The sequence below is a fragment of the Narcine bancroftii genome, chromosome 2, assembly GCF_036971445.1.
Source record: "Narcine bancroftii isolate sNarBan1 chromosome 2, sNarBan1.hap1, whole genome shotgun sequence".
Lineage (NCBI taxonomy): Eukaryota > Metazoa > Chordata > Chondrichthyes > Torpediniformes > Narcinidae > Narcine > Narcine bancroftii.
The window spans coordinates 79876535-79890140 of record NC_091470.1 but is presented as its reverse complement, the minus strand read 5'-3'; the positions used below and the strand labels follow the sequence as shown (position 1 = coordinate 79890140).

Sequence of the window (13606 nt, the reverse complement as noted above, 5' to 3'; positions counted from 1 at the left end):
GAGGGAATGGTAGAAGTTTTTGAAATTCTAATGGAACTTTCAGAGTAGGGGAATCAAGAACAGATAGGTTTAATGTGAGGGGAAAACATTTAATGGGAGCATAGAACATAAAAATCTATAGCACAGTACAGACCCTTTGGCCCATAGTGTTTCACTGACCTAATAGCCTACTCTAAAACCCTGAAGGATTTATTTTTACACAGAGGGAAATGGGAGTATAGAACAAGCTGCCAAAGAAAGTAATTGAGGCAGGTGCTATTGCAATCTTTTTTTTATTTGGACAGATACATGGATATTATAGATTTAGAGAGATGTGAGCCAAACATAGGCAGATGGGATGAGTGTAGGTAGGACATTTTAGTTGGCATGGACAAGTTAAGATGAAGGGCCTATTTCCACATTGAATAACTCTATGACTAGGCACACTGTGTACAGGGAGGATTTTCCTAATGACTGGAAAGCCCAGAACCAGAGGTCACAGTATCAGGATATTGGATTATGCTATTTAGAATCATCTCTTCATTCAGAGGATGGAGAATCCATGGATTTCTACACCACGGAAAGCAATAGTAGCCTTTAAATATATTCAAGATAGATATCAATACTAAAGGGATATCAGAATATGGGGAGAAGTGGTAGCAAGGTTCTAAAGTGCATGATCATGTTGAACAGCAGACTTTTTTTGGTTCTGTTCTCTTTGCTTGCCGGATCTTGTGTTAGGGCCAATTGACCTCCACGTTTTTATATCACAACTAAGACAAAACTGTACTTATCGAACACACTTTAGAATGATGGAGGTCATAAAAAGTATTAAATAATTGCACCAACACTCAAAATGCTTGAGGAATTCAGCAGGTCAAAGAGCATCCACGGAAAGTAATAGAGAGTCATTGTTTAGTGTCACAAGCCCTTCATCAGAAGGGGTGGAGAGGAGCACGGACTGGCAAGTGATATGAGAAAATAGGTGGGAAGGGAAAGAAATGAAAATATAGGGGAAGAGACAGAGGGCTGAAAAAGAAAAGAAGTGAAAGTGCATGGTTCCAGAAGAAGGAAGGTATAGGTGACAAACAGGTAAGTAGGTTAGGAGAGGAGAAACAGAAGAGGAGAAATAGACTCACTTCCAAATCCAACATATTATTCGCTGTAATTTCATCTGCAACAGAATCCCATCATCAGTCTCATCTTCCCCTCCTATCCCCTTTTTGCTTTCCAAAGTGATCACTCCACAACTCCTTTGTCTACTCGTTCTTTCCTGATAATTGCCACCCCCCTTCACTTGTAACTACTCAAAATGGGACACTTACACCTCCCTCCCCCCCCCCCCACTTCCATTTGAAGCCCCAAATAGTACTTCCAAGTGAAGTGACACTTCACCTGTCAATCTGTAGGGGTCATTTACTGCATCTACTGCTCTCAATCAAGATAAAACGGCACAGATTGGAGGGTCACTTCATTAAGCGCCTTTAATCCATCTACTGCAACAGCAACGTCCTCCCGGTGAACAACCCCTATAAGTCCACTTCCCATTCCCTGAATGACGTATCTATCCATAGCCAGGTTGAGATCACACGTAATGTAGGACAGCACTTTATATTCTGTCTTGGCAATCTTCAACCAGATGCATCAATATTGACCTCTGATTTCCAATAGCCTCCTTCCCACCCCTTCTCTGTATTCCCTGATCTCTCTGGCCCCATTCTTCCTTTTCTTTTCCAGCTCCTTCCCTTTCCCCACCATTTCAATCTGTCCATCACCTGAACTTTTCTTCTTCCAGTCCCCGTCTCCTATCAAGAATGTGTCTTTCTCAGCTCTTTCCCATCAACTCTTAGCTCCTCTCTTTTCTTCCCCATCCCACCTGTATTCATCTATCACCTGCCAGCCTGTGCACCTCCCCTACCCCTCTTTTTTATTCAGGCATCCACTCTGGTTCTTCTATTCCCCTAAATTTCCAGCAGCTCAAAGATATTTTAAAGAGTGGGTCTCTCCTCAAATCCCGACTAAATTTTGTCCCTCTCCCATTAAATGGGTTCTCCACTAGATGGTCATTAAAATTAGTTCCCTCCTTCAGATCGTTATTAAATATTGGTTCTCATCACCAGGTTATTGCTTTCCATGCATGCTGCCTGACCCACTGAGTTTCTCCAGCCTGCAAATTTGTTGTTCATCTAAATAAATCCAAGTCTTTTTTAGCATAGTCTGGAGCCTAAGCTTTTCACCAGAAGTCCTTCATATGCACGGCCAACTGTGTGTGGTCCACCAGGCCACATTACTTTTTGTTGCATGGCTTTCAAGAATAATTTGGAGCTCCCCATATTTTGTTAGCTTCCTGGAGTGAGAGATGTTCAAAAGGATCTGGTCATATCAGGTCACTTCCAGATGCTGATGCCCATCTTTACTGCAGTTCCAATTTTTTTAGACATACAGCACGGCAACATCCATTTCAGTCCATGAGCCTGTACTGCCCAATTGCACCCAATTAACCTACAACTCCTAGTATGTTTCAAATGGTGAGAGGAAACCGGAGCCCCCGAGGAAAATCCATGCAGAAACTCATACAGAAGGTGTGGAATTTGCACTGTCACAACGTTCCACTAACCACTATGCTAACCATGCTGCCTGGGTTAGGGTTTAGTGGTTGGAGACCAATGTTTAATGGTTGCCTTTTTTTTTATTTATGGAGAGTCTGATCATGAGAGCCAGTACTGAGTGGGAACCTGGTGATGAGAACCAATATTTAATAACGATCTGAAGGAGGGAACTAATTTTAATGACCATCTAGTGGAGAACCCATTTAATGGGAGAGGGACAAAATTTAATCGGGATTTGAGGTGAGAGCCACTCTTTAAAATATCTTTGAGCTGCTGGAAATTTAGGGGAATTGGCCATTCTGGAATTGAATGGATGTGTAATATACAAAATGTAATTTTTTTTGCTGATGGTTTTTATTTCAATAAGTGTATGCACACATCTAGTGTTATGGTTTAGAACCTGACAAGAGTCAACTGAGCTATCAACATTCCCTCTTCACCACCTACCCTTCTTTATCTGCCAATTGTGTTACTACAGCTCACTGCTCCCCCCTGCTGTCCAGATTTCACACTACATTTTGGAAAATATCCTGTCAGTACTTAACAGAAATGCAATAAAACTTATTTTCAGAACACACACCCTTTAATAAACTATTGCTTAACCAATAGTGCCTCATTTATCTTCCTTTTAACCTGGACTTATACCTGGTCAATGAGAATTCTCCTCACCCAGTAGCAGGTTAGGAAATTAAATTCAACAGCTCCTCCACATCCTTCAACAGCTACCCAAAACTATCACTTACAATCTCATAGAACCATTAAATTCTACAGCACAGAAAAAAAAAAGCCCTTTGACCCACCCAGTCCATGCTGAAACATTTATTTTGCCTAGTTTCATTGACCCACACCCAGACCATATCCCTCCATATGCCTCCCAACCATGTACCTATCAGCAGGTACTTAGTTGCCGAGGATAAGACCAATATTTTTGTGAAAAAGAGATTTAATTTTGTAGAAATACGATGAGAACAGGATTGTCTCTTGCTTCTATAAGACTTTTACAGTGGAAGAAGCCTCATGGTCTGCCTGAAGCCTGTCTGTTTTCCTGCCAAAGGGACTATTCACAATCAAGCATCACAAACTGGAATATATGCTAGGTGATGCATTCAAGTGATGTGCAACCTCCTGAATATGTGGTGCACAGGGAGACTGCACAGGGAGACTGTGACCTGGGATGTATAAGATGTGAAGAGGTGAAAATGTAAAAATGCTGTCTGTGCATGAACTTCCATGTGCATACATTTTAAATAGATTTCCTGTAAAATTAAATTATGATTAAGAGTAGGGAGAAGCTTTTATTGATCAATTTTTTTTTGCCGCAGGATTTGTCATATTTGGGAGAATGTTCAACATTTGCATCCAATAGGCTGAGCTGAGACAAAGTGTTGGCTGTTGCAACCAACATCCTCCTGCAGTTACAACAATGAAAGTGCACATTTAGAAAAGCATCTTTTAGAGGATGATAGGGAATGGGATTACAGAGGAAGACATGCTTGCAGTTCTGAGGCAAATAAGGACAGATAAATTCCCAGGATCTGACAAGAGATTCCCTCGAACCTTGATGAAGGCTTGTGCAGAGATTGTTGGGGCCCTACCAGAGGTATTTAAAATGTTCTTAACCATGGATGAGGTGCTAGAGGATTAAAGGATAGCTAATATTGTTCCTTTGTTTAGGAAAGGCTCTAAGAATAATCAAAAAAATTATAGGTTGATGAGCCTGACATCAGTTATGGGTATATTATTGGAAGGTATCCTAAGAGGCCAGATATATAAGTACTTGATGGACAGGAACTGATTATGGATAGTCAACATGTGTTTGTGCGTGGTATGTCATGTCTAACCAATCTTTCAGAGTTAACAGGGAGATGATGAAGGAAAGGTAATGGATGTTGCCCAGATGGTCTTTAGTAAGGTCTTTGACAAGGTCTCAAATGGGACAAAAAGATTCAGTCACTTGGCATCCCAATGAAGAGGTAAACTGGATTAGACTTTGGCTTTATGGGAGAAGCCAGAAAGTGATAGTGGTCAATTGTCTTTATGACTGGTGTCCTTCAGGGATCAGTGCTGGTCTATTGTAGATTTTCATCTCTATCAATGATCTAGATGATAATTTGGAACTGCAAATTTGCAGATGACACTAAGATTAGGAGTGTAGTGGACAGAGAAGAATACTCTCAAACTTTGGAGTGGGATCTGGACCAGCTGGAAAAATGGGCTGTAATATGGTAGATGCAATTTAATGCAGACAAGTCTCAGGTGTTGCACAAAGTAGTCTTTACCTGTAAATTGCACATCACTTGAATGCATCACCTAGCATGTATTCCAGTTTGTGATGCTTGATAGTGAATAGCCTAAATAACCTAAATAGCCATAACTTGAAGTTGCAGGCTGATCCCTGAATCTCAAGGAAAGTAGTCAATGCTGGTTTCTAAATTAATGTCCTTTGTCAAATTGGAAACACAATTTTTTAAAGTAACTTTCTTGTGGAAATTAATTAACAGTAAGTAAATTGAACATGGTGTTTATTTTGAAATCTATAAAAATACCTCAGTGATCTATTCCCCTCTGTTCCACCATGAATCTGTTTACATACCTCTCTACCAGTATAGACTGGTGCAATAGCACAGACCCAGCCCCTCGTGTGTCTCCCATCCCCACCCCCCAATAATTAGACCAAAAACCAGCTGCTATGCATACCATGTATATTGACAACTGATGATGAGAATACAGAGACAGAACTCAAGGCCTGAGACAATAACTTTGATTTATACATTCTATTGGATAAAAGAATCTGCTTTTCCAACCAGGTGGTTGGTAATTATCTTGTTTTTAAAGATTATTGGCAAAAGAACCAAGGTTGAGATGAGACAATTCCTTCAGCCTAAGATTTTTGAAATAAGTTCGGATATCTTAAAAACTGATGGAATCAACTGTTCTTTTTAATTGTGATTTGGATACTCTGTAAAAAAAAACTACAGAAAGCTCTCGCAATAAAACGAAGGTAACTTCAGCAGGAAGATGCATTATGGAGGATACTTGCAAATAATTTTATGCATAAAGTCGCGCAGCTTGTTTGAAGAACCTTACAGATTCCAGTCGGCCAGCTGAGATTTAACCTAGTCACACCACGTAGGAAGCTGTGATATCGTTCTAACCAATAAAGCGAATGACCTGCGTTATCAGACAGTGTGAATTATATGTACAATCTGCAAAATGTAAAACGCGCATCCCTTGTTGGATGTTCCTTTAGCAGACACTGTGAAACGCACAGTGTGTAGTGTACCGGAAAGTTGGTGAGGTACAAGATGGCTCTCTGCTGAGATAACCGAGGATTCTCTAGTCGGCGAACTGAGTACCGATTACTGAGGTGCTCGCCAAAAGCCAGTGGCACTGAGGTAGGCAAGAGCAAGGGGGCTGGTGTGCCTGCATTCAACCATTGAGGAGAGGGACAGAGCAAACCAAGAGCGGGGCAGGAGGAGCATTGTTCCCTCAAGTTATCCACGTTCTTACTCATTTCATCTTGACTTTGTGGAGTTGACTGTTCCAGCCTGCCTGTCTTCTAACGAGGAAACGTGATATCTCTGCTTTTCGATCAGACACAAACGAACTGGGAGTGAAAGACGAAAGGCTATAGATGCTGTGATTGTAGTAAAAACACACGAAATGCTGGAGGAGTTCAGCCTGGTTTTCAGGATCTAAGGCGACGTTTCGAGCCAGAGTCCTCATCAAAGAAAAGGCATGAGCAGCTGATTGCAAATTCTTCAATAACTTTCAAAGGTAACGCCTGGAGTCTTAACTAATTGGGATGAGAGTTTATTGTCATACACATAAGTACGATGTCCAGCTGCAGTCATACAGGCATGCGAGATTCGGCAATTTCAATACTATAAAACATTACCGCACTGTGCCAAGACGGTAAAAGAGAATGGACAGATAAATAGATATGCACAGTGGCCGTTAGTGCAAGAAGGGAAGGCATTTTATGGTGATCCTGGAGCAGTTTGTGGTACGGGTTAGGGTTGATGCGGGGAGGTTCAAGAGCCTGATGGATGTTGGGGAACAAAACTGTTCTCTGACTGAGAGGTCCCAACTTCAGATTTGTTCCTTCTGCCTGAAAGTAGCAGCGAGAAGAGATTGTGACCAGGGTGATACAGTTGAGTAAAGGGTTACACCAAAGTTTCACAAAATTCCGAAAATATGACAAAACCATTTTAGTGATTAAAAATACGGGAAGATCGTCCAGGTTTAGATTTATAAACGGGGAGCAGAGTAGCTGAGGATGCAGAACAAAGATTATTAAAGGTGTAAGGGCCAGATCATCAATCGGGCAGTGGAAGAGGAGTTAGCACTATGTGTCTTAGCACATAGATCATGGAACCAAAGGGATCGTGTTGAGTTACTGCATGACTTTAAGCTACTCTGTCTGTGCTCCATTATGAACAGAGAATAAGTTTTAGAAAAGGAGTGGATTGTATATGGATAAGCAAAGAGATACTGGAGAAGTTACAGGTTTTCAAATATTCCAATATATTAAGCATTGTGGTAAACAATGACCAAACTGTAGCTAATAATCTCAGAATAAAATGACAGGGATTTGCAGATATATGTCCATGGCTGAGTGTGGGCTGTATCTTAAACTCTCTGTGACTGTGCATTACTGCAAGAGGTTAGTGTGCCAGCATATGGTAAGAGAGGCATAGAGCAGATTAGGGCAGTGCATTAGAAACGTTGCTCCCTTGAGTTATCCATATTTCTTAATCATTTCATCTTGATGTTGGAGTTGGCTGTTGCTGCCTTCTGTTGGATATTTCAACAAAAGGGATATTAGAGTAGATGTGATTATATCAGGTGCTAGTGTGGAGGAAATGCAGGCTGGACTCGAGGGGGTTCTAATCTGCTTTACAAAAATGTGGGAGTAATGAATGATCTCAGATGCATCATGTCACATGAGCTTTAGCAGCTACCAAATTTCAGCAGATCATCTTTTCTGATCTTTACGGTGTCACTGCCTCACAACTCCAGTGACTCAGGTTCAATCTTGACCTCCAATACTTGATGTGGAGTTTGCACATTCTTCCTGCGTCTGCATGGATCTCTCGTGGGTGCTCCAGTTTCCTCCTACATTGCAAAAGATGTGTGCTTTGGTGGATAAATTTGCCCCTGGTGGATAGGTAAGTGGTAGAATCTGAGCAGAAGCAATGGGAACGTGGGGAGAATAAGTTCCAGGAAAAAATTCGAGCAGAAATTGGGATTTGAGCCAGCATAGACTTGATGGATCAAATTACCTCTTTCTAAATGAGTGCCTGATAGTCAGCATGAGCATGAAGGGATGAAGGGCCTGTTCCGTGTAAGATAACTGTATGATTTCTTCCATTCTGAACTGACACTTAATTGATAGAAATTCTGGATAAATATTTAACAAAAATCCAAACCTCAACGGAAATTACTCTTTACATGTAACCTTTCAAACCAATTGTCAGAATGTAGGTGATGTGAGTTGTGGGCAATTTAATTGTCTATCAGTTTGATCAAATTGTGCCTGGACATCAATGATAGTAAACAGAGCTTTGGTTGGTGATGAGAAGCAGGAATCCTCTTTGATTCATGTTAGCCTATTGTAATATCAGCTAAAGTCAAGTAATGTGCAGGAACCTAATCATATCCTTTTGGGCACAGCAAACCATACTTTTGACCCATGAAATCAGTGAATCATCTAACAGGAGATGATACTGATTATAGTAAGTTATAGAAAAACAAACCTTTAAAGTTAAACTGTTGCTGTTTACTCCAGAAATATCTCCGTTCAGGAAAGCCACAAGGAATTTAGATGCACACTTGAAATTGTGATATAAAAATACTTGTATTATTAATGTTCACTGTGATAGTAATACTGTAGAATACATTCAGTAAAATAATTTACACATGGTCAGATGCAGTGACAATTAAGTGAAACATACTGTATACATAGCAATTTAATCTGATTTGATGCCCAAAAGGCAGTGTGATTATACACAAAGTCGAACAATAAAACACAAATTAAACAGTTTCAGGAGACATTGAAGATACTTTATAAAACCCCTGTGACTTCACATCCTAATTGTTAGATCTATTGCTGTTGAATTTACTTCACAGCATTCTATAGAGCTCAAAGAGCCCAGTGATTGAAATGTGTGTGTGTGTGTGTGAGAGAGAGAGAGAGAGAGAATCAGAAAAGCTGCAAGTATACACAACGCCCATCAACATTGACGCCAATCAATATTTGGAAAAAAAAGTTTTGTTTTTTTTAGTTGACCAGAAATGGGGTTTTGACAAAGGATGGACATAGAAAAACATTATATCAGATGCTGGGAGGGGGGGGGGGGGGGGTGCTTTCTGTGGAATGTTTTGGTTCCACTTTAGTTTTCTCACTTTTTCTTAATAAATGGATATAAGTTGATTTTTAAGGATTTATACAGATCCACAAAGCATACTACAGAAAAAAGACAGGGGTCCTTTATTTCTTCTTTAATACTATCCACAGTGGCTGCTGATACTCAAGATGATTGTAGTAAAGACTGGCTTAGACAAAAAGATGTTACATCCCCTGAGCAGAGTTCTGATCATTTCATTCGCTGATAGTTAACCACAGCATTTCTTAAGTTGGCTGGAAAATTAATTCTTTGCACTAAAGCTTTCTCACATTTTTCCATCACTATCTTCAACATTCAAAGGTTATGCCAAATATTAATCAAATTGTTTCCACTACAAGAAATCTGCCATAAAAAAAGAAATGCAGAAAATTATCAAAATAATTATATCCGAATTTTAGGGAAGCCAAAACTGCGATGCAAATTGGAGATGAAAGATCATTAGTTGAGTAGGAGTGCAAATAAAAATAACCACAGCACGGAATGACGTACCTTCCCCTTTAAAAACATCCAAATTCATTTCTACCATCTGAAACAGTTGCACCCCAAATTCCCAGAACAAAGGCATAGATCCTGCCATGTAAGGAGTTTCATCCTCTTGACAAGAGATTCTAAGTTCCGAATTCCGATTTCCCTTTAACTGCACTTTTTTCGACTGAAGTTCATCACAGTTCAAATCATCTTGAGTAAAAGCATCCATTCTACCAGCGACTAAAATATCTCAAGGAATATAATTTTTAATAGAAATTAACTTTAAATGTTTAAATTAACTATTTAAGTTTTATGAAATAGCGACAGAAATTGACCAATGTGCTTGACGGTGCTTACTGGTGATCATTACAGGTGAAATTGCACTCTTTGGAAATTGACCCGAGCACGGCCAAGGTCGGTCCTTCCTGCACGTGCCAGTTCCGTGCTGAATGATAGGTCCGGAGGTGCTCAGGTCACGATTCAGCCAGTGCTGGTAGAAGTTAGGGGTTTAGAGGCAATTTCTGACCTCTACTTATTCGCAAGAAAAGAAAAACTACACGCACGTCTCGCAGGACTTGAGACGCTGGAAGAGAGAAAGATATTTCAGCTCGATAACCTTTAATCAGAATAGTTTAATGAAAGGTTATTGACCTGAAACATTAATTTTTCTTTCTCCTCAAATGCTGCCTGTCCTGCTGAGTATCGTTATTTCAGATTTCCAGCATTTATTGTTATTTTAAGACACGTTTATCTTGCGCTGGGCATTTATGATCCTAGCGTTTTATTTTAAGGTTGAACATCTTTAAATCTGCATCATTGAAGTTCCCATTCTTTTTGTTCATATAATTCGGGTGCTGCTTGCTCCAATCACTGTTCCCCCCCACCCCTTCCCCGCCGCCAAAAAAAAAGTGTCAAATGTTTTGTCAGTTGTTCTCAGAATAGATGGAAAGCATCGAGGTGGGGTTGGGCAGCTCTGGGTCCCTTCCTTTATCTCTTCCTGCAGCCAGTCCATGCCTGCGGTAGAGAGAGGTTTACTGAAATCTAACAACTTTCCCAGCGAAATTAGTATGACCCATCAGCTACAAATTCTCGGCAGAACCTATTGGTACAGGACCCGTTTTGATGCGTGAGTTGATACAGAAACCTTATTGCCACTTCAAACTATTTTTTACCAGTTTTAGGAAATCGGGAGAGGCGAAAGCACGTGTCGTAGAACAGGTGTTTAGAGCTGCCAACACCGACTGGGGTCCAATTATTGGCAGAAATATCGTGACATTGGTTTTATACTACCTGTTTCTGAAATCCAAGTGTAAACGCGCGTCGACATGAAGTAGCGTGAAATCTCTTAGGTTTTAAAAAGCGGGCCGGTTAGTGCTGCGAGTGGAAGTATTTCGCTCATATCAAACACTTTAGCGTTCACTGAGTCCGTTCCATGCTGGTGGTCGGGAGGGTGAACCGTCCCATAGCCAGCCGTTTCACTGGGCTCTCTGCCGACTCGCCGCCTCCGGTATTAACTTGTCCCGCAGTCGGACCAGCATAGTGAAAGGCATGGGTTTGATAGTCAGCCCGTACTCACAGTCCGTACTCAGCTTCTCCGAAGGGTTCGCCTCGAAGGTGCACTGGTGAACTAGGATGGCGGTGAAGAGAAAGGTTTGAATCTTGGACATCTGCTCTCCGATGCATCTTCTCTTGCCCGCCGAGAAGATCATAACGCTGTTCGTTAGGTCCCTGTTGATAGTGCCGTCCGCATTCAGAAATCGTCTGGGATCAAAGGTGCTGGGATCTTTCCACTTGTCACGGTCGTGGTTGACCGACCACTGATTAATGAAAACCACCGTGTCCTGGGGAATGTGGTAGCCATTGATGTCCACGGGCGAGGTGGTGGCGTGCGGGATGGTCATCGGCACGAAGCTGGTGAACCTCATAATCTCGTAGAGGAAAGCCTCCAGGTAAGGAAGGCGATCTTTGTCCTGAGCTGCAGGCAGACGGTCCCTGCCAACTACCTCGTCGATGTCCCTCTGGAGTTTGGCCTGAAGGTGCGGGAACTGAATCAAGTGAAAAAGGATCCAACTCAGGGCGGTGGAGGTGGTGTCCTGACTAGCTCCGAGAATGTCGGTGACGGAGCCCTCGACGTGCTCCTGACTGAGCCCTTCTTCTGCTGGCTTGTCCCCTTCCAACGCTTCAATGAAAGCGTCGCTCATGTCTCGGATGATTTCCGGGCTGTAAGTACGGCGGTGCTGGTCTACTTTGAAGCGGACGAATTCGAAGAATTCGCGGTTCAGCTGCTTGAAGTCGTGGTAGACGCTACGCACCGGGTTGGGGAAAGCTTGGAGCCAAGGCATTACATCCACCAGGCTCCCGGCTCCCACCGTGCGACTGAAGCGATCGTTCCTGCTCAGGATCCGCCGGAACTCTTGATCGTCGTGGCTGTAGCGGCGCCCGAAACACAAGGCGCACATCACATTGGCGGCCGCCACCGTCAGCTCGGGATAGGGCTGGAAGTGGCGACCCCCGGCTCCTCGACGCAGGAAGACTTGCAGTAGTTGGCAAGCCTCTACCTGGACGTGATGCTCCAGTAGCAGACGAGTCTGGTGGTCGGACGTGGAGAAGGAGCGCAGGGTGGACTGCGCCAGGCGTCGATGCGCATTCCACTGCCGGCTGTACCGACCAAAGGCCATGCTCTTACCCCCGGACACCAAACGGAAGGAGGCGAAGTCGGGCCGCCCGGCGAACTGGACACTGTTTTGCAGCAGAGCCTCCCTGATGGTTCCCTCGCCGTTCAGCACCACGATGTTTCGGCGTCCCAGTCGGATCTGGAAAAGGTCACCGTAGCGCTTGGCCATCCTGCTGAAGGCCAGGTGCGGAGACTTGCCCAGCTGCATGACATTGCCCACCAATGGCCAGGCGAAAGGTCCTGGGGGGCTGCGCGGACGCTTTCGCCAGCGCCGCAGCCACCTACACGCTTCCAGGAGAGCGAACAGAATCAGAGACACCAGCAGGAACGGCTGCACCTGTTCATTCCAGTCCTTGCCCATGCCCGGTGACTGCCTTTCACCTGCCATCCTCACCTCTCCCTCCCTCACTCAGATCTTCCGCGCTGACAAAGGGCTTATCTCAAAATGACCTTCTCCAACTCGTGTCTATCCTTGCGGTTACCCTGAACTGTTGGTGGTGGGGTACTGGCGATCTCTCTGCGATTAACGCCTGAAGCTAGAGTGAGGGTTGACCCTCATTGAGCGCGCTCGGTGCTCCCGGCTGTTCTCAGATGTGACCCGTTTTTCACTTTGCATTTAAAGAGTGCGGGCACTTGCTGATTCTCCTCCCTTTCACACACTCATTCATCCTGGCTTCGTGATGTCAAACCAATGGGGATGAACCGTTTTCACGTTGGGAAACCGGCTTTTACAACGAACAGCCCACCCAAAAGAGAGAGACTTGTCCACTCTTAAAGAGGCGGCGCCAATCCAATTCAGTCGAAAGCGGCGGAATCCGTGCAGAGATATCCAACCGTCTGCCTTTAAATGTGTGATTGATGGGGAAATGTTTCATGTTCAAGATGCAGAGAAACTCCTATCATCCGACATCCGCAGGACCCTGATAGTACCGGTCTCGCCGGTTTCTCAACCTATTGGATTTCCCTCCTAGTAATACCTAAACACTGGCATTTCAGTTTGTTCATGCATTCCATGGCAGCATAATAACTTTTCTAATGACAAGGCGCGTTTGAAAGGAATGGGAAACAAACAAGCACTCCAGGCCCCGGCCCCGGCCCCGGCCGCCCACCAGATCCCCAGCTCTGGATCCATAACCCCCTGTCCTCTCGGCAACAGTTCGCCTCCTGCATGAATGAACTCGAGACCAAACCACAAGTTCGAGACAATCGGATCCTGAATTATCCGTTTCACTGTGTTTTCATCGCGCAAGAAATAGTCCATTTTGCCATTCAGGACTCTTTGTAATCCATTTCTAAATTAACCAGAAACAATTGCAGGGAAACCGTTTAGAAGAGGTCCTCACAACACCACATCTAGGGAATTATTTAGAGAATTGTAATGCAATAACTTCTATTTAAACACATCAACCTCCTCTGAATCAGCAATCATTCATGGGTGAAAAAAAAACTTTTTTTATTGCTGGCTG

General features: G+C 43.2%; 1 protein-coding gene across 1 annotated transcript; it reads right to left on the bottom strand.

Annotated features, from left to right (window-relative positions):
* Positions 1 to 8542: 8542 nt before the first annotated feature.
* cyp1c2 (cytochrome P450, family 1, subfamily C, polypeptide 2) lies at positions 8543 to 12873 on the bottom strand. Its single transcript, XM_069917220.1, has one exon. The coding sequence runs from the start codon at positions 12526 to 12528 to the stop codon at positions 10942 to 10944; it is 1587 nt and encodes a 528-aa protein (XP_069773321.1). The 5' UTR covers positions 12529 to 12873; the 3' UTR covers positions 8543 to 10941.
* Between the last annotated feature and the right edge of the window lie 733 nt (positions 12874 to 13606).

Coding starts and splice junctions, on each gene's coding strand:
- cyp1c2 (XM_069917220.1), bottom strand. CDS start 12,528: ATGGCAGGTGAAAGGCAGTCACCGGGCATGGGCAAGGACTGGAATGAA.